Source organism: Pteropus alecto, unplaced genomic scaffold (genome assembly GCF_000325575.1).
Source record: "Pteropus alecto unplaced genomic scaffold, ASM32557v1 scaffold156, whole genome shotgun sequence".
Classification (NCBI taxonomy): Eukaryota; Metazoa; Chordata; class Mammalia; order Chiroptera; family Pteropodidae; genus Pteropus; species Pteropus alecto.
Window position 1 is genome coordinate 4117020 of NW_006437746.1, and position 25473 is coordinate 4142492.

General features: G+C 53.1%; 2 protein-coding genes and 1 pseudogene across 3 annotated transcripts in view; 2 read left to right on the forward strand and 1 right to left on the reverse strand.

Annotated features, from left to right (window-relative positions):
- The window catches only part of FYCO1 (FYVE and coiled-coil domain containing 1), a 76368-nt gene that overhangs the window by 5370 nt on the left and 45525 nt on the right, over window positions 1-25473 (reverse strand). For both annotated transcript variants that reach the window (XM_015591735.2, XM_006914860.3), the window contains exons 15-17: window positions 9444-9539; window positions 5745-5955; window positions 474-583 (exon numbers count right to left, since the gene is read on the reverse strand). In XM_015591735.2, coding sequence (XP_015447221.1) covers window positions 474-583; window positions 5745-5955; window positions 9444-9539 — 417 coding nt within the window. The remainder of the gene's footprint in view (window positions 1-473; window positions 584-5744; window positions 5956-9443; window positions 9540-25473) is intronic.
- The window catches only part of CXCR6 (C-X-C motif chemokine receptor 6), a 15475-nt gene continuing 7352 nt past the window's right edge, over window positions 17351-25473 (forward strand). Inside the window, 2 exon segments of the mRNA XM_006914859.3 lie at window positions 17351-21782; window positions 24739-25471. Of these exon segments, the coding sequence (XP_006914921.1) occupies window positions 24760-25471 (712 nt within the window). The 5' untranslated portion in view covers window positions 17351-21782; window positions 24739-24759.
- Window positions 22291-22409, forward strand: LOC112482090 (annotated as a pseudogene).

A 25473-nucleotide genomic window follows, 5' to 3' on the forward strand; every position in this document is an offset into this window, starting at 1 on the left:
CCCCCCTCCCACTGTACCTGCTGAGCCCCTCTCTGGGCTGAGCAGTGAGAACCTGCACCAGAGACAGGCAGAAGAGCCAGCCAGTCGAGTCTAGAGTCTGGAGCTAGGCCGCCCAGGTTCAAATCCAGCTCCATCGCTAGCTGTGTGACTTAGATGTGTCACTTGTTTATCCTTCTGGTCCTCAGTGCCTTAGGAGTAACATGAGGAGGAAGATGGTCCCTACTGCATGAGGATGCTGCGGGGCTTAAGTGAGTCACTAAGAGCAGAGGGCCGAGGACACCCAGCATGAGCTATGACTCTGCATCGACCTGTGCGTTACAACGCTGGAGCACCATGGACAGGGGTCTAAAATCAAAGGACTGTTTACTGAGAAATTAAATGATAATTGAATAATCTTTTTAATGTCTATCTCTGTTCTTGAGACCAGGCGGCAGGTGGCTGACCTGGCCGCTGACGAACGAGGTGGCCCCTACCTGGAAAAGGTGTTGTCAAAGATGAGCATGTAGATGCCTGGCGTGCGGGCCTTGAGCTGGCCCTGGATGTTCTCCCTGTGGGAATTGCATCGGGTCGTGGGAATGAGGACCTGGGAGGAAGAGCAGAAGAGAGAAGTCATCGCCGAGGCTGAAAGGCCCCTGAGTCATCTGGGCACACCCTTCACTGCGGGGAGGGAGGCCCTGGCTGAGGTCGAAGCTGAGCCGGGCTGGGATCGGCCCCCAGGAGTGGTGGGGCGCCTGCCACATGCCGTGGGTTTGCTGATAAGATAACTTGTGTGTTGGGAGGGGGCAGGCTGTAGGCACGAGTTTTATCCGGAGTCATGAACTGGTCTGCACCCCAAAGGAGTGGTCCCTGGCCACCTCTGACCATGGCAGTGCCAGAGCGTCCCGCCATGTGGAGAAGCTGGGGCTTATCGTAGGTGAAATCCATCTGTCTGGCTGTCCCCTGTTGGCCCCGGATTTACACAAAACAATGGTTTTCAAGACACCGGACGTCAGGCAACGAAGGACAGTGGATCCCAGAGAGAACGAGGTGAGCCGTAGACTGTCCTAGCTTACTGCTCTGACAGGAAGAGGGGACCGGCACCAGATGGGACTAACAGAAAACAAAGAGGAAGATGATACACTCAGACGCAACCTTATCAACAACCCCACTAAATGTAAAGGCTCAGCATCCCAATTGAAAGGCAGAGATGATCAGGTTGGATGAAAGCGAGACCCAACCCCATCATGCCTACAAAAAATGTTAATTTACATATTAAGATACAGTATAAGGTTACAGTATAAGGATGTTAAAATACCCACCAGGCTTGCACTAATCAAAACGAAGCCGGATGGACTACATAGATATCAAAGTAGATTTTATATCAGAGAATATGATCGGGGATAATTTCATAATGACAAAGATGTCAATTCATCAAGAGGAAATAACAATCTTATACATTTATGCTGCTGATTAATGGAGCTTCGAAACACATGAAACAAAAAGTGGAAGAATTACAAGGAAAATAGAACTAATTCACGATTACAGTTGGCTATTTCGACCTCCCTCAATAACTGAGGGAATAAGCAGACAGGAACTCAAGGAAAGAGAAGCCTTGAACAACGCTATCGACCGACTGCGTCTGATATCACGGAACATTCCGACCCAGCAGCGGACGCACTCTCTTCCCAAGTGGACTCGGAGTATCCGGCAGGCAGGTCATACCCTAGGCTGTTAAAAAACACTCACGTTTAGAAGCATTCGAGTTATACACAGCGTGTTTTCTAACAACAGAACAAAATTAGAAATAGACAGCAGATCTCTGGAAAATCCCAAAATATTTCGAAACGAAATGACACACGGGTCAGAGAAATGAAAGGGAGTCCCCACGGCAGGCTCGCTCTGGCTGGAAGGTGGTGGCGCTGGGAGCAGGATGGGCCCTAAGACAAGTTTGGAGGGGACAGAGACGCACGAGGACCTACTACGTGTGGGCTGTGACGGCCACTTCTGTACCTTATCTCACTGAGTTCCATGAACGGTCCGCAGGATTCTAATTCCCCTGGGGACTGGGAATCCTGGGCGGCGGAGCAGGTGGGTCTGTTACTAAAACTTCGGAGCCTGGCCTGAGACGCGCCAGTGAGCGCACGCGCAGGAGGGAGCTGCCGGAGGGGAAGGCTGCCGCGTGCACCCCACGGCCCCCACCTTCACAGTCACGGCCTGATCACAGAGCCACAACCAAGGGCCCCTTAAGGCAGGGCCTCTGAAGAGGCGAGGTTTGAAATACTACTCTTCATTTCTTGAAAACATCCTATTCTGTAGACTTTTTGTTCATTCCAGATGGGTTTGTTTTTTTTTTAATCATGGTCAAAATCTGTAAAATTTTCTCATTGCTAATTTTTCATACCTACATACCTACACACACACACACACACACACACACACACACACACACACGTCTCTTAAAAATCAGGGAGATTAACAAAGGCTCTGGTATCAAAGCTCATGCAGCCAGGGGCCTCTGAAGACAGGTCTCCACTGTGAGCTCTGGGGACATCTCCCATCGGCCTCTGGGGCAGGAGTGGCCATGCCCTGATTTATGTGATGTGTCTGCAAAACGATCCCAAGTCTGCTCTACTGACCTCCCTGGGGACTACAGCGGCTTGGGGCCCTGGTACAAAGCAGGGGTTCTAGGTTAAATGGAAAAAGTCGGTCACAAAGTCCTTATGTTGGGTGATTCCACCGACACGAAATGTGCAGAACGGGTGAGTCCGTAGACAGAGAGCAGGCTGGAGGTTGCTGGGGTGGAGGCTGGGTTGTTGACTGCTAATGGGTCTAGAGATCTTTTTGGGATGATGAAAGTGATCTAAAAGTAGATGGTGGTGATAGCTGCACAACTAGAAAAAACCCCAATGAATTGTATGTTTTAAAAAGGTGATTTATATGGTATGTGGATTATATCTCGAAAAAGCTACTTAAAAAAATAAAAAGTTAAAAGTCCTTGCTCTGAGTCTGGTTCCTCCCCTGACTCCCTCTGTGGCCCTGGGCAGGCCATCAAGCTTCTCGGGCCAAATGTGGGTCCTTTGCCTGGAGGGAGGGCAGGGTCCGTGTTCTGTTCTCTGACTGTCCCCAGGCATCAGGCCACCGCTCTGCACGTGGGCAGCCTCAAGTCTTTGATGTACTGTTTCTTTTATCAAGTGCCTTCCCCAAATTCACCATCTCTAATCTTGGTGTCAAGCCATGACCTTGATGAAGTCACTCTGGAGAGAGGGTGGCTCAGGGTGGGGAGTGTCTAACAGGGGCCACTAGAGATGGGGCCAGCCTTCCGCTGTGCTGCTCCTGGCTAGCTGCTTCTCTAACCCGTGTCCCCACATGCTTCTCCTGGTTTGGCCCGGGGGTCTCCTGCCCTGATCGCTGGTCCCCAGGATGGGTTAGGTGCCCTTCTTAGGCACCCCCCCAGAGCCCACCCACCCCGATCATGACGCCACCCGGAATCACAGCTGTCTGTTTACTAGGGTGTCTCTCTGATTACACTGGGGCTTGGCAAGAGCAGATCACATCGTCCCTTCTCTCTGTCCCCAACGGGGGAACTGAGTGTGCAGCAGCAGCTCAGTAAGTGGTTGTGAACGGATTACGGGCACACAGCATGGTTCCTTGTGTCTGCACCTCCCCGATCGTGAAACTTAAGAGCTGTAATTGGCACGGCATCCTGTTGTTTCTCATAAGGCCCAGGCCGGTCAGGGGATCACATGGGGAGCCCCCAGGACAGATGCTGGGGATGTGTGCCTGGAAACAGGTTCGCCAGGCTGATGTCTTTTTGGGGGACCTCAGGCAGAAATAACCACCGCCACCCACCGCTGCCTGCTGACAACAGGCCTGTGAAGGCAGAGGCGCATCTGAGCACCCAGCTCGCTCACCCCATAGACGGGCAACTTCTGCCCCCTGGCGTCCGCTGTGGGAAGGACACTGGGAGCATAACCCCCGGAAGGCCTCCTGGAAGCCAGAGATGAGGACCGCAGCCCGGGACCCTGAGCTCTTGGCAGGAACCACATGAGGACTTGGCAGGGGAGGGACTGAGCAAGGGGGGAGGCCCATGGCTCAGCCACATGTGGGCAGTGGAACAGCAAAGGCCTGGACACCTGATTTAGTCGCCTCCCTCCCGCCCTGCCGCAAGCGCCCACCAGTGTCTAGTCTGGGCAGACGCAGTGCTAGGTGCTTCGGGCCTTGGGAACAGGGACGTGAGGTGAGGGGCACAGGTGCTGGTGTGAGTTCTTGGCAGTGAGGCCTTGTCGCTGCCACTGCGCATCAGTCTCCCCACCCGCAAGCGGGGACGAAGACCTGCCCAGGTGAGGCCCCCTCCCCATGCACAGTCCGCAGGGGAGCCTGAGCCCACTCTCGGACTGCACGCCCAGGACCTCCCGGCTGGAGGTTCGCAACCTCTCAGGCAGGGAGGGCTCCGAGCTGGGGAGGTGACATGGCTGCCAGCCCCCGAAAGCAGAAGGCAGAGCAGTGTTCAAACAAAAACGAACCTGAGACTCCGATGCATAAGGCCAGCTCGGGGCCTAGAAGGACATGTCAGGAGGGAATCTGAGAAGGACAGAAATGACAAAGCAATTCCCACGGGGAGCAGGTCCCGACCAGGCAGGGCGGCAGGAGAGCAAGCCCACGTGGACAGCCGCTCCTCCGCGTGGACGCCACCACGTAGGCAGCAGCTGGTCCTCCTTCAGCCCCGGGCCTTCCCGGCCTGCACTGAGCCCAGGGCACCCACCCTGGGGGCCACGTATGTGAGGAACAAATGGACATTATCACAAAGACATCACAGAAGTGTTGCTTAACATGACTCCAAACTGCTGGTCACTATCGTGATTCTTGTCATTCCTGGAAAATAGAGTGCTGGTGACCGTATCAACAGCCCTGAGCTCCCTCCGGCATGTCTGGCTGTCCTCACCATCCCAGGCCAGCTCCCCCTACCTCCCCCTGCACCCTCTCCCTGCAGAAGCAGGCACGGGGCTCCCACCCTCCCCTGCTTCCTCGCCACACACTTGATCAGCCGCCACGGGTCCCATTCACCTTCCTGTGCTCTGGACTGCACCCCGCCTTCTCCACTCCAGCTTCCTCCCCTCCATCTGGCCCAGTGGGTCACGACCTTGGCTGCTCACTGGCACTGCCCACGGATGCCTGAGTCCCATTCCCCCGATTCCGATTTAGTGGTCTGGGGTGTGGCCTCACGGTGGGTTTAAAAAGCTCCCTGTGTGTTTGCACTATGCGGCCTGTGTCCGGGCTGAGAACCGTGGTCTGGGCCACAGTCCACATTCCAAGCTTAGAACGTCTTAGTTTATGAACTGATATCTGCCACCAAGATTTTAAGCCCAATCGCCCTAGTGACACAATGGCTGTGTCTCTACTGACGTTTTCAAGGTGAGATTCTGAACACTCCACTAACCAGAGGCAGAGATCTCAGTCACCCCCCACTCCAACGTGACCCATTCTCGCTCTGCATGGCTCTGTTAAAAAATTATCCTTAAACCGAGTCACACTCCTGTATTCCTCCAAGTTTCACCTACTGATCTACCCCAAGGTCAGCATGGAGCTGTCTGACTAAGGAGTGACCTTCAGACATTTGAAGACAGCTCTCCTGAGCGTCCAGGCCTTTCCTTCCCTACGCTGGACAAGCCCAGGCGCTCGGCCTGCTCTGCACGACGCGTCCCAGAAGGCTCTCCCACCCTGGCTTCTCTCACGGCAAGGGCCCACGGGCGGGGAGCCGGCCCTACCTTGCACTGATCCAGTGGTGTGTCCTCTGCCTCGCGGAAGACCACGCTGAAGGAGATGCTCTTGGGGTCGGAAGAGAAGACCCAGCTGATGGTGAGGCCCGCCTCGGCCACAGTGATGGGGATGAGGCTGTAGGTACTGGACCGTACAAACAGCTCCCTGTTGCCTTCCCCGAAGTTGGCGATCTCTTCTACTGTGAGGGGCAATTTTATCCTACAGAACAAATGCAGAGAGGGATCTGATCGAAGTGGGCCCAGTGTCTGGGTCTGCCGGTCAGGTGGCCTGGGGCTCAGAGGTGGCCAGAGACCCCGGGGGCCCTTGAGAAGATGAGCCCCGGGTGACCTCGACCAACATGCTTAATTATGGGAGAAAACTGGATGCGCGGCTCAGGCCAGACGTTTCCCGAGCACCTACTATGCGCCTGGCATAGTTCTAGGCATCGGGGACATGGGTGGAAAACACGGATGACAAGCCTCGCCTGGACGGAGCTGCCGTGGTGCCCACAAGGCCCTCGGGGACAGGAAGTGAGTGCAGAGGCATCGGCTCTCTGCGGCTCTCCCTGTCCTGTTGCTCGATTGTCCCCACTCCTCTTTCCAGCGCCCCGTCTCCCCTTTTATCTGATCAGCACCGGCAGAAACACACCCATCAGAGAAACGCAGAGTCCACGTGGAGACCCTGACCTTTCTTAACTGCGACACCCAGACTCTCTCATGCAGGGCTGGTATGACGACCTTGGGGATAAAGGCTTCTTGGGGACTGTGTCCCAGGCTCTAACCCTCACTGGGTGGATAAGAGCCTTTTCTAAAAGTCTAAAGTGTTCGGTGAGTCCCTCTGCAGGACCCCAGTGTGATGTGGGGAAGCGCGTGTGGAGCCAGAGGGACCTGCGCAGATAAGTACCCGCCCCACTTACCTGCGCAGGCTGATGCTCTCCTCATCTGCAAACAGGGACAGCCCTGCCTGCCTCCCGACTGGTACGAACAATACACAGGCATGAACTCGACACGAACAAGAAGTCTCCCGCGCGCTGCCCCTGGAGACCGAGTGGCGCCCCCTCCTGCTGTGTCCCTCCAGAGGCAGCGCGTTGCTCGGGGCTACCGCTTAGAATTGGTGTGGCCTTGGGCCAGTCTCGTCCCGTCAACTGTGAAATGGGACGGTGCTGGCCACTACGTGCCAGGCCCTCTGCTCGCTGGCTTCCGTGTTATCTCAGCGGCTACGTGAGGAAGCGTCTTGCTCCCATTCCGCACAGGAGGAAGATCGTGTGTAAAAGATTAAGAGCCTTGATCCAGGTCCACACAGGTCTGACCCAAAGCCATCACCTTTCTACTACACCAAATGGCCTTTCACGGAGAAAACATGTGACTGTCCCCTCTAACACCAGGGGGGAAACTAAAGCTCAGAGAGGTTAGGTAACCTGCCCAAGACTGCGCAGCACGTAAGCGGAGGTGCCGAGCGTTCTGTCTGCCCCCCAACACGGTGGGGATGGACGGAAATACCCCAAAGCCATGCTAATGAGAAGACTGATCAATGATTAAAAAACCCCGGTGCTCTAAAGAACAGCTCTGATCTAAGTCTCTCAGCTTCGTGAGGATTTAATTCCATGTAACATGTTTCTATGTGTTAAGCTTCATTTCTAACATGGTAATAAAGGCTTTGTCCAATATTTACAGTTTTCGAGAATCAGAGGGGTTCACTGAGGAAGAGGTCTTTGCTCTAACATGAAACGTCACTGCATGACCACATACGCGTCGCTTACTGGGGCAGAAAGCCCTGCCATGCTGGGCCATTTCATAATTTTATGTTCCAGAACCCTCGCCCTGCATCATTATTTGACTTATGCCTTTAGTCTTATTAACCTTTCTAGACACCACCTGGTCAGTGAAAGGACAATACTCAGTCTCCCCAAAGGAAATGCTAATAAAAACACATCAAGGGATTGCCATCTCTGCTCAATTATAATCTTAAATAAAAGAAGCCTATTGTCTAGAGCAGCGGTCCCCGACCTTCGTGGCACAAGGAACCAGGGCTCCTATGAGAACCTAATGCCTGATGATCTGAGGAGCTGAAGGGTGACGCCAGCGCTGGGGAGCGGCTGCAAATACAGATGAAGCTTTGCTTCGGTTCCGGTCCACAGCCCAGGGGTTGGGGACCCCTGGTCTACAGGACTCACATCATAGATGTAAAAGCTACTGGTGTCGCTACTTTTACCCTCATCTCTCCCTAGTCATTCTCCACATGGCAACCAGAGTGATCCTTTTTAAGCTGAAGGGTGACGCCAGCGCTGGGGAGTGGCCGCAGATACAGATGAAGCTTTGCTTCGGTTCCGGTCCACAGCCCAGGGGTTGGGGACCCCTGGTCTACAGGACTCACATCATAGATGTAAAAGCTACTGGTGTCGCTACTTTTACCCTCATCTCTCCCTAGTCATTCTCCACATGGCAACCAGAGTGATCCTTTTTCAGGTGTAAATTAGATAAGTTGCTCTTCTGTCCCAAATCTCATTTTGGGGCTCCCCCTTTCCTCAGATTGAGAACCGAAGTCCTCACGATGGCCAGCGAGGTCTGAGGTGACATGGACGCCCGTCCTTCCCTTACTAGGTCTCCCTCGCTCTCTCTGCTTCAGCTGCCCTGGCCCTGGCCCTTGAACATGCCAGGCCCCTGCCCCAGGGCCTTTGCATAGACTCTTCCCCTCAGACACCGCACGGAAACGCCTTCGAGTCTTACCTGCTTAGTGTCGCTGTGTAAAACTGCAAACTCCCCTCCCCTTAGCCTACTCCGCTTCTTTCCCACAGCCAGCACCACCTTTTAACATTCTGTATGATTTATTTATTTACTTATGTTTATTGTTTGTCAACCCCTGCTGGACCATAAACTGAACGCAAGGACAGGGATGTTTTTCTGTTTTGTTCACTGATGTACTCTAAGGACTTAGAACAGTGCCTGGCATGTCGGAGGACCTGAATAAATATCCGTGATGAGTGACTGAACCTACTCAATGGCTGTCCTGCAGTTATGCAGCCACTGGATACAACACTGGAGAAAAAGGATGCTATGGAAAAACACTCACGCAATAGTAAGTTTAAAAAGATGTTTACGTTAAAAATATCAAGTATAAGTGTATAAAAAGACTGGAAGGCTATATACCAATGCGATGTGCTTATTTCTACTTTCCTAATTTTCTACAATGAAAATGTATTTTTTTTGGTAAGAAAACAATACGGTTATTTTCAAAAAGGAATACAAGGCATAGGGGTGGAGCAGGGATGGCTGTGAAGAGGTGCGGGGAACTGTGGGGGGCATGGAACTGGTCTGTATCTTCGAGAGTCGTCACATGGGGGCGGATCACTTTTCTTTTCCGGACACTGGTTTCTTTTGTGGCAGAACTGGGGGGCAGAGCTGGTTGGGCTTTGAGGTCCCCGAGATCACAGAAGCTGTAGGCTGAGCTGGGCGTGGGGCCCGGCAGGGTGACTGGTAATTACGCTGTATTATCTTTAAAGTCCAAGCATTGTACACTAAAAAGGGGAAATTTTACCGTACGTGATACCTAAGTGAAAGAATAAAAAGCACCAACTGAAAGCCACCACCAGTGCCAAGTCGGAGCCTCTGGGTGCTTTCCGGCCCTGGCACCGGGCAGGCCCGGCTCTGCGGTGCTTCTCTGCCCCAGATGCAACGCCCGGTCAGTCCCGCTCAGGGACCTGCACTCACATCAGCTCTCCCGACTTCAGCAAGCAGATCTCGGCGTCCTGCCCCAGGGGCATGTCTTCGGTGTCCTCAGGGGTTAGTGAGTTTGACGTGGTGTCCCTGAAAGATCACGAAGGAGAACACAGCCATTTAGCCACCAGCACATAAGGTCCTATATCCCGAGGCTCAGTCTTGGAGTCAGGCGGCTAACCTCAGGACACATGGGGACACTTCGATCCCAGAGGGACCAGGACAGAGGCCCGGGAGGCCATGCACAGAGGGCCAAGGGACGGGGAAAAGACGACAGGGCTGCAGCGATTTCCCTGACGTCTTCCCGGGGGGTGCGGGAAGGGGGCCATAAGGCAAATAGACACCCCGACCCATCCACACCGGCAGAGCTACAGCCACAGGGCAAGTGGCAGCACCACGGACCCCGCCTTCTCAGCACCCATCCACGACCGGGCACCCACTCCGGCCCATCTCTGGGGAACAAGAACAGGCCCCCGGGGCAGACGGAACAGGAGTGGGTGTGAGCCAAGAGGGAGGCCGTGGGACAGTCATGGGCAAAGGAGGCAGTGCGAAGCTACGCCTCCTGTTTCCCTCACCGCCCACTGCCAGCCGTGCGGAGAATCTCAGCGCAGGCATACCGCGGTCCCCAAAGGGTGCCCTGTGGGAAACCAGTGCCAGGGGAGGGGGCACCACATACTCGTCTAGAAAGTCACAGCGTTCTGGAGTAGTAAACTCGAGGCTCTGAGAAGCCCCGCGGCAAAGACATCTATTCAGCGTTAACTCCAGCGTTCACAGATTCACTGGACCACGGAACAGTTTTAATTTTAACCCCTACCGAAATGCTGATCCTTGGAACATACTGGTAGACTGAAGTCCCCCACTTCACCGATGGGAACGCAGAGGCCCAGGCAGGTCCTGGGAGGCGAGGCCAAAATCAGACACCCTGATTCCAGCTGAGTGCTCATCCCGCCGGGCCCCACATCCAGGTTGGCCAATGGCTTATATGATCTCGGGGACCTCAAGCCCAACCAGCTCTGCTTCCCAATTCTGCCAAAGAGGAAACTAGGTCCAGAAAAGGAAAATGATTCTCCCCTGTGGGAAGATATCAATGAAGATGCTTTCCCACCCAGAGGGATTCTTCCTGAAATGTGGCCTTCTGAGAACCCCCTTCTCAGCAGCCCTGGTGAGCTCTCCCTAAATATCTCTGGGGTGATGAGGTCACTAAGCCCCAAACTGCCCCTGCATGCACTCCCGCCTCTCGCCAGCCTGGCCCCCACGCCCTGCATGACCTTGCGTGAACTCAGTTCTGCCCTACCCCCACCCCGCCTACTCCCGACTGTGCCCCAAGTAGTCAGCCCAGGCCCACGCTGCTTAGACACTGTACAGGACACACGAGGTGGGCATGGACCTCGCCCCACACACACCCTCCACTCGAGAACACAGTGCACAGCTGGGGCCTCGCTGGTACCGATCTCAAAGATAAAACAGCCAGTTATATTATACCCAGCAAAATGAGCTTATTCATGAATAGCAGAGAATTACAATTTGAGACAAGGAAGCTATGGGGAACCAGAGGAAAGTCCGAAGAGACAAAAGGAAGGTTAGTTTTTACTAGGTTTTAGGAGGAAACTGTGGAGGGCGGCTCTGGACAAAAGTTCACTGGAGAAGAACAGAGTTCAAGGTTACGGTGATTTCTCACTGGCTGCAGCCGCTGGGGCAGGGAGCGATCGTCCTTCTTTTAAAAGCAGATGAAATTCCCATGTGAAAAATGTCCTCCCTTCTCAAAATAATTCTTAGCTTTCTTCTTCCTGCTGGTTATAAAGCTGCAGCGAGGGCTGCCTGACTCCATTTAAAATGAGGTTTCCTTTATTTATTTTCACATTTCTCCCTTTGGAGCAAGATCATTCCTCGAAAGCCTCACTGATCAAGAGTCAGGTTTTTCTGCATTCAGTGGTTTCGTCCCTTGATGCCAGGAAGCGGCTTTCCAGGTCGTCATGTCCCTCATCTGAGGGAAAGTACAGTGACAGGGGCCTCTCATTTGAGTCACAAGGTAGGGTAGGTGGGAGCACTCTTAGGCAATTCCCAACTGTCAAAGTCCTAAGTGTTGTCTTGAAGCGCTGGTCATCACCCTATCTGGTATATTGTTTCTACAAAGGTTTGACAGGCAACAGGTATAGCTACAACTTAAAAATAATTATGCAAAGCATAGTTAAAAAAAAAAAGTACCATGACAAATCCGGTTTGTACGACGGTTCTAAATCAGGAGCCTGCACCTGAAGGCAGCCAGCTAAATAAATCAAAGATCAAAAGAGTGTCAAGGGAAATTTGTTATAACCAGTGTGCTTGGCCCCGATCTTAACTGAGTTCCTGCCTCTCTAGAGGTATTCGTCCGTGTGCAACAGGTGGTGCCTGCTATCACACAAACGCCTCCTCGTTCAGCAAGCAGATAAGTCAAGGGCCACGTGACTGTCTAAAACTACCTGAGTCAGAATCAAGTGATCGTTGTTGAGATGCTATCGCTTTGGCTGTGGATTCAGCCAGTTTTCCCAGGGTCAGGAAGAGGCTTCTCATGATGCATTCACTGGCACTTGCTCTGACTCACTGGAGAAAAACAGGAGTCACGTACATCCCCTGGAAGTACTGTGGAGGGCTGCTCTGAACAAGAGTTCACTGGAGAAGAACAGAGTTCACGGTTACGGTGATTTCTCACTGGCTTCCGTGGCGTCCGTGTTTAAGATGGCTACAGAGGCTAATGGAGGGGACCGATGGGGGCCTCTGATTTTTTACGAAGGTTAACAGGAACAGGCAAACGTCCCCATAAACACTGACCTCCACGTGGCCAGCTGCCTAAAGCACTCAATGCCCATGGGAAATGCTGTCCGCAGCAAGAAAAAGCGAAACCAGGGGGAGCACTGAGGAGCACCGAGGACTCCGGCTAAGGTCTGGTTATTGATAGAGTCATCGGCTGGAATTTCCTGATCGACCCTTTCAAGCCGTGGGTTAGAGGGATTAACACGACATTCTCTGACAGGCCATCCCTTCCCAAAGGGGCCTTTTTTAAAATCCTTGCAAAGAGGTGTAAACCTGTTCCCAAATCCTTGGGCGATGCAAACTCCCTTGGGTGATCTCCCAAGGGAGACACATCACACTCAGACAAGGAAAAGAACATGGGGGAGCAAAGACAGTCCAACTAGCGAGGACGGAGGGTTGAACTGAGCTCGCATGGTTACCCTGGGAGAGGCTGGAACAAGGTATGGGAACACCTGGCCCCAGAAACACCCAGCTAGCCTAACCCGGAAGGTGACGTCTATAGGCTTGCGGGCACAGTCCACGACGGCATCTGCGACCAGAGAGAAACTGGTTACAGGTAAGACCAAGGGGTCTCCAACATTGTGAACTTTGGGTGACAGTCGAGGAGGTCCCCCTCTTTTTTAAGGGACTGAGAAAGGCAGATAAGGGCACTGTCTTTCCAAGAAAGAGAGAACGAAAGAAAAGCGAGAGGGAGTCGGGGAGACGGTGCGCAGGCCTGGCCTGGTCATCTTTGGAAAGCTGTCTCCTACGGCGGTCACCTGCTTCAGCTCCTGAAAATCTTTATTTTCAGGTCACTGGTTGGTGTGTGGGGCCAGTGAGGGGTTTGGTGCTTTCCTGAGACGTGACACGGAATCCAAGAGTCTGTTCCCAGGAGTTTGGCAGCATGGGGGTTACTTAGCAGAACCTCACAGGCACCTTTCCGACAAGGCTGAAGACAGTCTTCTGGGAATATCTTTTCCAACAGCCAGACTCTCTGGGTCACATGGAGCGATGCTCGAGGCCTCCCGCTCCTGGGAGCGTGCTGTGGAAACTGTTCTGCCGAAGCGCGGTTACCTGCAGCAGAAGCGACATGGCCTTGACGATACTAACGCGAGCTCCCTTTCAAAGGCGTGGGTCAGGAGGCAGGAGCAGCGGGCAACCTGTGACCATCCCAAAGCGCGAGCGCTTACGAGTTCTGCAAGGGGCGGGCCCGAGATCTAAGAGGATTCATGGTGGCGCAGGGCATCTGAAGGGGTTCTGCACATTTTGCCAATTAATAATTCCGTCTGTGTGTCCAGCTGAGGGTTAGGGCTGGTCAACACAGTTGGTGTTCCACCCGCCAAGTAGCACTGACCTGTTGAACCACCTGACCGGTGAAGTGAGTTCTCTGGTCACTATGAAGATCAAGGGTGGGGGTCCCCAGAATTTAGCCACAGAAGAGGCAGTAGTCTGCCTACAAGGGAAAGCTTCGACCCGGTGAGAAGACATAGAAACCACGACTAAAACACATTTCTCTCCATGAGATGGGGTAGCTGCACGAAATCCATTCCCCAAACCTTGGTCTGTCGGATAAGTTAAAGCGTATGCGGGCAGTGTGAACGGGTTTCCTCGGACTGTATTTTGGGCAGGTGTGCAAGGAACGTAGGCACTTTGTGTGGCCTTACTAATCCATAAAGCTTATCGTTTTATCCGCAGACCAATGATTCAACACATGTATCACGGTAATGGGAATATTAGACTCTCTGGCTGAACTGGATTGTTATTTGGCCCAAACCAGAGTTCTCTTTGTATCAAACCAACAGTTATTACATTTCCAATTTTATCTTTCACTTCTTGGGGCCAATTGTTGGACATCTCTACACAGTTTTTCTAGATCATGATTTAGAAAAACATCCCTTTGGACCAAGATAAGGTTCGGTTATTGGTTCCTTTGAGAACAGTGTTCTTGGCAGAAGTATCAGTGAGGGGGTTTTCGTGAGTCTCCGGGGAGTAAGTCTGGAAGGCGAGCATGTGGCGTCTAATAACTTCTGGACAGAGGAGCAATTATTAATTTGTCCTCATCAGAGCTGAGGCAGCCTCGCCGTTTCTACAGCATTCCAGTCACCGTGACTCCAAGGGCGTAACTACCAGCAGTGTAAACATTTAGTCTTGTTCTTGGCTAAAATGCAGGCCTGAGAAAATGTGCAGCTCAGCCAGTCGGGCGGGCCGATGTGGCCCACGGCCGAGGGGCTTCTGCCACACACCCAGCACGATGTTTACCGCTCCGCCCTTTACGTGAGAACCCTCGGAGCACTATGGGAAGTCAGTCTCTCCCCAGGAGTGTCTCCGTCGCCACGGCGGGTCAGGAGGTGATCTGTCAGTCACGAGGTGAGGAGGATCGTCCGTGGAGCGGGGAGAAGCGTGGCCAGGCTGAGGTTCTTACAGTGAGAAAGAGGGATGTGAGGAGCGGTTAACGAGGTTTCATAAATGAGCGACGGGGGATGACTGGCCCAAAGGTGGTGAGTGACAGGAGTTCTGGAGGGATCCCACTGCTTGGGGTACAAAGATGGCTAGAGGGGATTCTGTGGCTACTTCTCCAGTGGCCTTAACCAAAAGGACAGTGACAGGAATGGCTGAGGGCCCGGAAGGTACCCTTGTGCCACAGGATCTAGCTGGCTATAATGATCCCCGTGTTTCTGGGTGAGGGCCCCAAGGGCATCGCCTTCCTTGTCATACACAAAAAGGAAAAAAGGAAGGAGGCGTCCTTTATTCATTTTCACAATGGAAGGCGGTCCCAGCAGACACAGTGGCACACGCAAGGTCAGCCAGCTGACACCGAGCATCCAGACCCTGCGATCTCTACGTCCACGTCCACGCTCACGCGGGCACCAGGTCCCAGACCCGCCCAGAGCACAGCCGTGACTGTGCTGGAAAACTGGCGTGCGTGGCTGAGGGTGCCTTCCGGGCTGTGGCCTGGTGTGCCGCCCTGGTGTGCCGGGGAAGGGCTCCGCAGCCCCCCGCCAACTAGCAGACCCTGAATCCCAGGGCTCAGGGGAGCGCAGGTCCTACTATAACCTCTGGGGCAGTGGAAATACAAAAGAGGGGGTTCTGGTTCCAGATGGCAACGGAACTCACCTGTCCCCACACACACGCCGAATCTAAAGCCGTACAAGGAACAACGTCCTCTGGAAAACCTAACTGGCAGAGTGACCCTTGACACTGAGCAACGAGAAGTGGGTAGGAAAGGCTGAAGCAGTCTCACCATAACCCCACCTCGGTGCGCTGACCCACGACGGGGAGGGTACTCATAGCCCGAAGCTCCTCCCTGAGGGGTGAAGGGTCCGTACCCCACGGAAACAGGAAGGGGCACAGCCACCGAGCCTAGTGCTGCAGAGCTTCTGCCTGGAGGTGGAGCTCATCACCGCACTGCACTGCTGCTCACGTGCCCCGCCAGGCGAGGGCCCCGCCAAGCCCACTGCGGTGGGGGCAGATGCTCATCCCTCCACAGGAAGAGGCGCTGGCACCGCAACCGCCCGCAGGGAGAGGCAGTGGACAGTCTGTTGCAGTCTACCTCCTGTGTCCGAGGCCTGGGAGGGTCCACCTGAGGTACCCAGGCCCTGTCCATGTGGATGCAGAAAGGGGTGGCTCAGAGTTGGCAAAATTCAGTGAGCCTCGTCTAAGCCCGTTCTGGCTGTCACTCAACTGTGGGGGCGGGAACATCTGTGAGACATGTAGTACAACGGCCTCAAAAGCACCTCACTGATACGAGTCTGGGGGAGGTGACAGGTGGCTTCACTCCAGGGTCTTAAAAATAGGTGGCATTTGCAGTCTGCTCCCACTCTCTATGCTCCTCCACCCCACACCCCCATCAGCCATCCTATGACAGCGCTAGTCACGTGGGGCCTTGCTTATTGCTTTTGGGTCTCACCTCCCCCTGGAGCACGAGCCCCTGGAAAGCAGCCGCTGCAGGTGAGCTTTCCCTGCCATACTGGATGGCACACGGCCATCGGCCACTGCCATCTGCAGGAACCACAGAGATTTGGGGCTACTGGCTAAGAAACGTACATGGGAGTATAAATCGTTAGTGTAAATTCAGGAGAAAAGGGCGGAGGAAATGTTGACGAACTCGAGGAAAGAATCAAGGACAGATCCTTGAAAGAGGAAGACCCTGAGTCACACATGAAGTGGCAGATGCTAGGTTAGCAGGTCCATACCCAAAGACAGACTGTGGCCTCCTTCACCTCAAACAGGATTTTCACAGACACAAACCCAGACTGTTTGCTGCCAACGTACAAGGCCCCCTGTGTTGAAGGACAGGCCCTGCAAGGGCAGGGGCCTCTGTCCACTTGGGAAATCTCTGCACTCAAGATTTGGCTTCATTCGAACGGCCTGGACATCACACCTGCTCCCCACCAGGCCTGGCAGCTGCCCTCTGCCACACAGCTCCCGTTTCTCAGCCTCGTTCCTGTCTCCTGCTGGAGTACTGAGGATGGGAGCTGTCTGTGGGAGGACGCTCTTGGGGGGCTGCTGCGGGGTGGTGGTGGTGGTGGGGGCTGGCACTGGGCGCCTCCGGGGCTGCCTAGATAATAAGACGACCACTAGCACCAGCCAGGTGCCTTGCTGGGGCTGTGTGTGTACAGCCCATGACAGGTGGGACAGCCCATCTTCGCACCCTGCCCTGCGGGGGCTGAGCACCCCAAGCCCTGAGCAGTGGGGCTCCTGCTAGCTCACTGTGGCCAGAGGGTAGAAAGGCAGCACAGCTCCTTGGGGATGGGAGTGACTGTCGCTGCAAGGGGGTTCCAGGCTTGGCTTTATGACTAATTGTGACGACTCTGGATAAGCCCTTTCCTCCTGTGGGACTTGTTTTTCTTTGCATGGGAGGAGATAGAAGCAGATGGAGCGCCGGTTCTGCGGGCTTGAGAAGACTCCCATTTTCAGCGGGCTCGGAGAAGGCACCTTAGGGAGCCCACTGGCTGGGCGAGAGGTGGGGTCGCTCTGGTCGCCAGCTCCCTGCCGCTGGCCTTGTCCCATCTTCCTGGGGAACGCGGAGCAAGAACACGTCCTGAAGGGGCCGCCGCCAAGGGTAAGCCTTGTCACGCGACCTTCCTTTCCCTCCCCAGCCCCAACCTCTGACCTCCTCCTTGTTGCTCTTCCAATCACTGGCTTCCAGACCCCCGACCCCTCGCCCTGGGACAAACAGAATCCTAGAATGTCAATGCAAGAAGCAGCTCAAGACACCAACTAGTCTGACCACCACCGCCCCCCACCACTTGACAAGCCAGGGAGGCGTGGCCCAGGGGAAGGAGACGGCCCGAGGCCACTCAGGCCCACTTTATTTCATTTGCTTTTATCCTTGTCCAAAGTGCAAACACCATAAATGAGAAAGATGAATACATACGCTAAAACAAACTGACAACTGTAGCTGGTTCTCTCGACCCTCCTACATTTAGGCTAAAAGATGTCCTAATCAACTGCTCTCTCGCTTCCTGCATCTCCTCCTCCTCCGACCATCTCAACAACCCAGTTAGTTACCTGTAGGCAGATGATTCCCAGAGTGGGTCCCCCAGACCCCTGCCGGTCCTGGCTGAGGCGCTGCATGAGGGAGCTGAGTGGGCAGGGGTGGGTGACGCGGTCTCGAAGGCAATGAGGGGCAGGGTTTTCTTTTCAGTGGATTGTCAAACTGTGGGTCATGACCCATTTAGTGGATTGTGAATCAATTTATTTACAGCCGACATTAAAAAAAATGGAATAGAAACTGTCAATGCAATAGCATACTGCATGTTGTGAGGGTAATACTGTTTCACGCGGCTCGTGTTTTGACTTTTAGTCTACACACGTGCACTAAAATGTATCTCTTACTGTGGGATGCAGAAGATGTCCAAGCAACTGTGTTAGATGTCAAAGGATGAGAGCTTGAGAATGACATGGGAGGCGAGGCCACAAGGGGGCAGCCTATCTCCTGCCAGAGCCATTTCCTCGTTGCCACCGAGGTGTTTTTCTTAGAAAAGATGTGAGACGAACTCACTGTCCACAGGTGGCCTTTCTCCTCCCCGTGCTCCGGCAATGGGAGCTTACTACTAGCTTTGTGGCCTCGTACGGCTGATGGCATGTCACCTTTCACTGCTGAGTTTCTGTCCCTAAGCCCATGGCCAGTCCGGCAGAACCTGTCCTGAGGCATGCACATGTGTCAACTTGCTCTGCCCCGGGGGGTGGTCATCTTGGTGTCCCCGTGACCTGGCCTGCACACAGCCTGTGCTCAGTAATGACTGGATTACATGCCTCAGGCTAAGGTGGTTACCTGCCTCATGCGCCCAACAAAGGACACGACCTAGGCTCCACTTTAAAAACAAGTAAGAATAAAGACGTGACCACAGACAAGGCAGACAATGAGTCCCCGGCAATGCAGTCCAGGGGTCCACGCCTGCCTGGATGAGGGATCACGGGTTGGGTCCCTCCAGCCTGGTCTCTACAGCGGGAATCTATAGTACTTTCTTCTCGCAAATCAAAATGCCTTCGCCTTTTTCATTTAATTACAGCGCTTCAATCCTGCAGACTATCTGGGGAGCAGAGTCTCTGCTTGTTTAGACTGGCCAGAGAAGGTGGCCAGAAATCCGCTATGGCTCTAGTGTCTTGCTGACAGCCTTCCACAGAGGGCTCCGTCTACTCCTCTGCCTCGCTAAGCCCCACAGTTAGAAGTGGAGCTCTGCCCAATCGCATGGGGTCTATTTTTTGAGACCCCCAGCTCAGTCTCTATCTGTGGACAGTCTGAACTGCAGAGGTCTTTGGTTTACAACTGCACTGTCCGATACAGCAACTGCTGGCCTCTTTTGGCTACTGAAACTCAAATTCATCAAAATTTAAAAAAAAAAAAGAAAAAAGAAAAAAGAAAAACTTGGCTCCTTGGCTGCATGAGCCACACAGGCCAGTGTCCACAGTTAGGACAGCACTGTGCCTATCCACAGAAGGCTCTACTGATCAGCACGGTTTGGAAGGCTGGACTGAGTCATGCTGTGGACCATTCACTGTGGGATCGGGGGCATCTTTTTATTTTACTATTAAATTCCTAGTTCTTCTTTTAGTCATTGGTGTCCTTTTTGCCTAAAAAACAAGTAAAGAACACTTCTGGTAATCTGATTTCTGATTACTTGGTAACGGACGGACGGTGACACAAACAGGCAAATCATGCAGGCTCATTTTTGCAACCAAGGCCTGGGGGCACCTCTGAGCAAGCCACGCCCAACGCGCTGCCTTCTGCTAGGCTGGTGTTTTAGGACCTTTTAACTCATCCTCCACAGCTCCTCAGCCACCAGTGCCTTACAGTGTTAGTCTCTTCTGCCAGCAGCAGTAACTGCCTCAGTAGGGTCCTGACACCCCGACTCAGGTCTTGGCTCAAGAATGTGTCAGGTGTTCGGGAAAAGTGAGGCCAACACAATCTGGCTTCCAAGATAAACCTGCAGCACGCAGGGCTGCCCTTTGCGATTCTTTCCTCAAGTCTATTGAGAAAATGTTTAAGTATTCGAGGGGAAATCCACACGACTGGGTACTTACTTGCCCTTAAGAAATTTAGAGTTCAGTTGCAAAGAAAAAGTAATGCTCTTAAAACAATGAACACTACAGATTGGCAGGTAACAAAAGGCACTTTGTGAAGCAGCTGAAATAAAATTCTGGCCCGCAAATTATGAACGGCTTCCATTTCTCCAATCTGTTCCTGCAGATTTGTCACTGGAGAAGACTTACAATAAACGCGATCCTGCTCCCTCAAATACACGCTTCCCACCCCCCAGCACACACATGCGGGCACACCGCTGTGCAGAGCACCAGCCTGAGGCCTGGGTTTCCCTGCAGAGCACAAGTGACAGCTAAGAGAGAAGGGCACGGCCGAGGATGTCCGACGAGGCTCAGGCTGTTTGTTCTCACTCTGCCTCAAGGAACTGGTCCCAAATGGCATGGCTGCCTTATCCCTGGGAAAAGCTCATCTCTCAAAGCTTGAAGATCATAGAATGTCAGTCTGGCTCACTCTAAAGGGATGTCTTACCACGAAAGGTCTCTTTCAGAAGGATGGGTGCTTCGGCCCATCTCCCCTCCAGCTTTTGGTTTGGCCTCTTCACGTGTTTATTTGTCCATTGATCCCCTTCTACCCACCCACTAGGCCATCCATTCATCAGTCTAGAGGTTCCCATGCTCTACAGCCTGACGGTTCCAGTCCTCAGAGGACACCTCATTCATCTGGACTCATTTGGTGGAAAAGAGAGTTTGAACTAGTTCATTCAAAAAAGACTTGAAAATCCAGTAGACGTCTTCAGATCTTTTAGCAGCCCCCTTGGGGGAGCTCCATATTCAGAAACAGTAGTACAAGAACCAGTCAGTCAGATCCTGGGTGAGTCCTGGGGACAAATGTGCTCTTGGCAAGTGAGCTATCCTCTCTAATCTGCTTATTCGTCTCGAAGTGACCAGGATCAGACAAATGTACGCCCAGGCCAGGGCGCGAATCCCAACAGGACTGTTATTAGTCTCCAGACCCTGGAGCTGCCTCTGGCCCCTGCTCCCAAGCCTGACACCGGCCCTTAGGAAGGACCACAGGAGAGGGGCTGCCCAGCAGGTGGGGCAGAGGGCCGGCCTTGCGGGGAGCAGGTTGATGGGAGTATGGAATCAGGCGCGAGAGGCCTGGTGCCCCAGCAAGAGGGTAGCGGCTTTGGGGAAAGCAGAAACGGGGCACGAGGCAGAGGGAAGCCGCTCCTCCAACCCCTGCCTTCCAGGGTCACCTCCCAGAAGTGTCAGCACTTCGGGATCATGGAAACCAACAACTGGAACTGTGCTGTGATCGAGATGTTTGGTATCTGGCGAGTTCCAGCAATGGGGAGGGCAGCCTCAGGATATGTGATTCCAGCCAGGATAAGCGGACCTGCCGAGGGCCCAGGGGTGTGGGTTTAAGAGGCGGGGCTGCATCAGGCCCTCAGGCGGACCCATCACCTGGAAGCCACCCAGCTCATCAGCCGGCAGCGACAGACCTGGGTTTGGGTCCTGGAAGAGCCCATTACCAGCTGTGCACGTAAGAGGCTGTTATTTGGACCACAGTCCTCAGTGCTCATCAATACAATGGGGACGCCGACGCCGCAGCGCTGCTGTGAGGATCAGTAGCTATCACGTACGCTGGGGCTGCATGCGCACACGGAACCCGGGCCACAGCATGGACTTTGCACTGGTCCCAAACCAACTGTTCCAGAGACGTATGACTAGTGAATGAAATAACTTGAAGGTGCGGATGCCACCTTCAGTGGACTGCCAGAGCCAGGTTTACCAATAAAAACCCTCTCAGGTCCTGGCAGAAGACTAAGTCTCCAGCTAGACTGCAAGGAGGTGTGCAGTATCAGAGCCAGTGCTTCCTACTGTTGACTCCCAAATTACATGGATGCAGGCAGGTCATGTGGGTTCTGATCTGCAAGATGGGTTGGGTCTGTTAAGAGCACTGGGAGCTCTTAAAAACTAATCAGCGGAAATACAGACCACATCACAGAGAGGTAGAGGCACACCACGCTGCTGCGCCAAGGCTAAACTCTGGAGCAGACTGACAAAGTATCTCCACTGGTGAGTCATTTGCCTTTCTCTCGATAGGTAAGAGACTAACTCCAGGGGGTTAGAGCTCTCGGATTCCTGCCTGTGGCTGTCTGGTGTAAAACGCCCAGGCTTTACAGCTCAACTGCTCTTGGTTATAATGCCACCTCTGCTGGTTTGCTGAGGGTTAGAGGATTGTGAACATGACTTACCAAGATCCTGGGCACACAGTGCTTGAAAGCTAATGGTACTGGCAGGAATGAACAATCTGACCCTCCCAGGGAGACAAGGAGACTCTGGTCACTGTCGATATTTTTCACTGAAGAATCTGTTTTTGTTTCTTTTGCATTTTATAAGACGGGCTGCTGTCTCAGATTATGGTTTACTTTCTTAAAAAAAAAAAGTAAATATACTACTATAGAAATTTTGGAAAATATAAACATATATAAAGGAGGGAGGGAAATAAGTCATCCCTGATTCTATCAGCCAGAAGTAAACTGCTGATAAAATCTGGTCATTTCTCTGTTAAAAAATACAGTCATTCTACGGCCATGCCACCCTGAACAAGCCCGATTCTGTCTGATCTCGGAAGCTAAGCAGGGTCGGAGCTGGTTAGTACTTGGATGGGAGACCACCTAGGAAGACCAGATGCTGTAGGTGTAAAAAAATAAAAAATAAGGGATTATAAGCTGACAAGGTCCTTACAATCTGTGAGGTCAGCCAAGGGTTGCCTTGCCTGAAAAAAAAAATACAGTCAAAATTCCATAGCTTATCATGGATTCTTAAACATGTGGCAGATGGAGTCAAAAGGGTTCACGAACCCCCAAAATTGCAGGTGTGTGCGTACATATTTCTGAGAAAAAGGCCTGTGGCTTTTTCAAAATTCTCAAAAGGGTTTACGATCCAGGCTAAGACTCATGATTAATTTTACATTCTTTTTGTCACTTATCCATTGTAATAGTAACAGCCAATACTAACTTTGCGTATTTACTTGGTGTTTACATTCTTCTGAGCAATTTAAATGTATTGCATTTTTCAATTATTAAAAGCACTTTCTATACATTAGTTATACTCTACTAATGTCTGAATTATAATTTGCTTATTTATGTTTTATCAAACATTTACACTATTTCAAAGACGTATGTTACTTTTTAAAAAATCTCAGACATCTACATGAAACTTTGGTTATAGACGATAAATGAATGGTTTTAACATCTCTAGGAGGAAAAGTAACTTTTTATGCTATCAGCACAGAACTATGCAGTTCAAATCTGTTAACATATTATTAAAGTTCGCCGATTACCACAAAAGAATTTGCACGGGGCCTTGGAAGAAACATGTAACGTCAGTGGAAGGGTCCAATGACAGCCATAATCGGATTTTTTAAAAAACAAGCAAAAGTAAGTCAAGCAATAATGGAGATCTGACGTTACTCTTAAGGAAAGCAAAGACGTCTGTTTCATTTTCTAAATGATGACTGAAAAAGTTGTCCCAGTGTGAAGCAGTGACACATGCATACCGTCATCTGACCTACTTAACCAAGCAGCCCGGAGAGCTGGTGGGGCACAATGCCCACTGGCTGGCCTGTCACTCTTAGAGAGCTAACGGTTTGGGGTCTAGGGGCAGGGACCTTTTCTGAAGTAGTCTTATCCCAAAGGCAAGGTCCTTCCTTGGAGATAAAGGGCGCTTTGTCCCCAGGAAGGACCAAGGCGGCAGCACCAGGGCTGACAGTTTCGTCAGGAAATTAAGTCTGAGTGGATTAGGAAGATGATGCCTCCTTTCACATGCCCTCGTCTGGCCGGCTGCGATTCCCAATCTGCTGACCCAAATGCCTGTTCCTCTTAAAGCATCTTCTTGAGGCACTAGCAGGGCATGACGCCGGGTCACTGGGGATGAGCCGCTGCGTGCCGTGGTTCTGCAGGGCAGTGGCCTGCCCCTCCAAGGCCCATCGATGCTACTGCAGCTGCCTCTGCTCCCACGCCATGGGTTATACCACCTCTACGTCCTGGCTGTAGTCCTCAGCAGGGTCACAGGGCAGGGAGAAGGGTCAAAAGGAACAGACGCCTTGAAGGGCCGGGAGCCCTGAGCAAGAGCAGCAGCTCTTTGGGCTTTGCCACAAGCCTCGGTGCCAGGCCGGCCACTGGCCTCACTGCGGTAGCCCATCCAGCGGGCGTCCCACTTTGAACAGCTCTTCCATTTGGTAGAAGGGACCCCTCAGCCCTAAACTGCTCATCATAAAAGCTAAAACAATGTCCCCTACTGGGGACATCTACCTCTTAAGAGATTCTCAAAGGTCAAAAAGCCTTCAGGAAACGAGGCTGTCTTGGTGGAATGTCTTAACGGTGGCAAGTGATAAAGGGGAGAGCTGAGGTCGGGGTGTGAGAACTCCAACTCCCAGGTCCGGAAGCCAGCTAAGCCAAGCTAAGGTGTGGGCGGCCACGTGCTTTCCTACGCCGTTTCCCATCAGCTGTCCCTAAGCAGCTGAGGGCAGGAAGAGGCAGGGTGCCCATCCCGCACGAGCAGTCCTGGCTGTGCCCCGTACACCTGGCCGCCAGGAACGCCCTGGATGGGGAACACGTGCCTCGGCTTCCCCAGGGGGTGGTGCGGGGTGCAATTTAACAGAAAACGGGGCACCGGGTGGGTGGGCAGCTGCTGCAAGGCATGGGCAGGGGCCACTCTTCCGAAAGGGCGCTGTCTCCATCTCACCACGGGGCCCTCTGCTCAGTCAGCGCGGGAGTTTATGGACTGTGCGCGGGGTCAGTCGTGCGCCGTCTCCCACGTGGGTGGGATCCGGAGAATTTCTTGTCCTGTCTGAGCTACTTCCCCATAGAACTGGCCATCACCTGTATACCTGGCTGTGCGGGTACGGAGACCAGCGGCGGGGTCTAGGAGGTGATTATTTGCCCCCTGAATGTGGGCAACAGGACAGTGGGAAGGTTGGAGGCGTGAATCCTCAGCCCTGAATACACTCCTGTGTTTTCACTCTCAGGGGTTCATCAGGACAGACACCATGGACACCACCGAGGACTACGCCGACCCCGGGTTCTTCGACACCGCCGACGACAGCGGCCAGGCGCACGAACACTTCCTGCAGTTCAGGAAGCTGTTCCTGCCCTGCATGTACGTGGCGGTGTTCGTCTGTGGCCTGCTGGGGAACTCCCTGGTGCTGGTCACGTACATCTTCTACCAGAAGCCGAAGAGCCTGACAGACGTGTTCCTGATAAACCTGCCTTTGGCCGACCTGGTGTTTGTCTGCACTCTGCCCTTCTGGGCCTACGCGGGCATCCACGAATGGGTCTTCGGCAAGGTCATGTGCAAAACCCTGCTGGGCATCTATACTCAAAACTTCTACACGTCCATGCTCATCCTCACCTGCATCACTGTGGACCGCTTCATTGCAGTGGTTCAGGCCACCAAGGCCTACAACCAGCAGGCCAAGCGCAAGAGCTGGGGGAAGGCCATCTGCCTGTCCGCCTGGGTGGTCTCCCTGCTGGTTTCTCTGCCGCAGGTCCTCTACGGCAGTGTCCGTCACGTCGACAAGTCCATCTGTGGGTACCACGACGACGAGATTTCCACTGTGGTTCTTGCCACCCAGATGACCCTGGGGTTCTTCCTGCCACTGATCACCATGATTGTCTGCTACTCGATCATAATCAAGACCCTGCTTCATGCCCGAGGTTTCCAGAAGCACAAGTCCCTCAAGATCATCTTCTTGGTGGTAGCT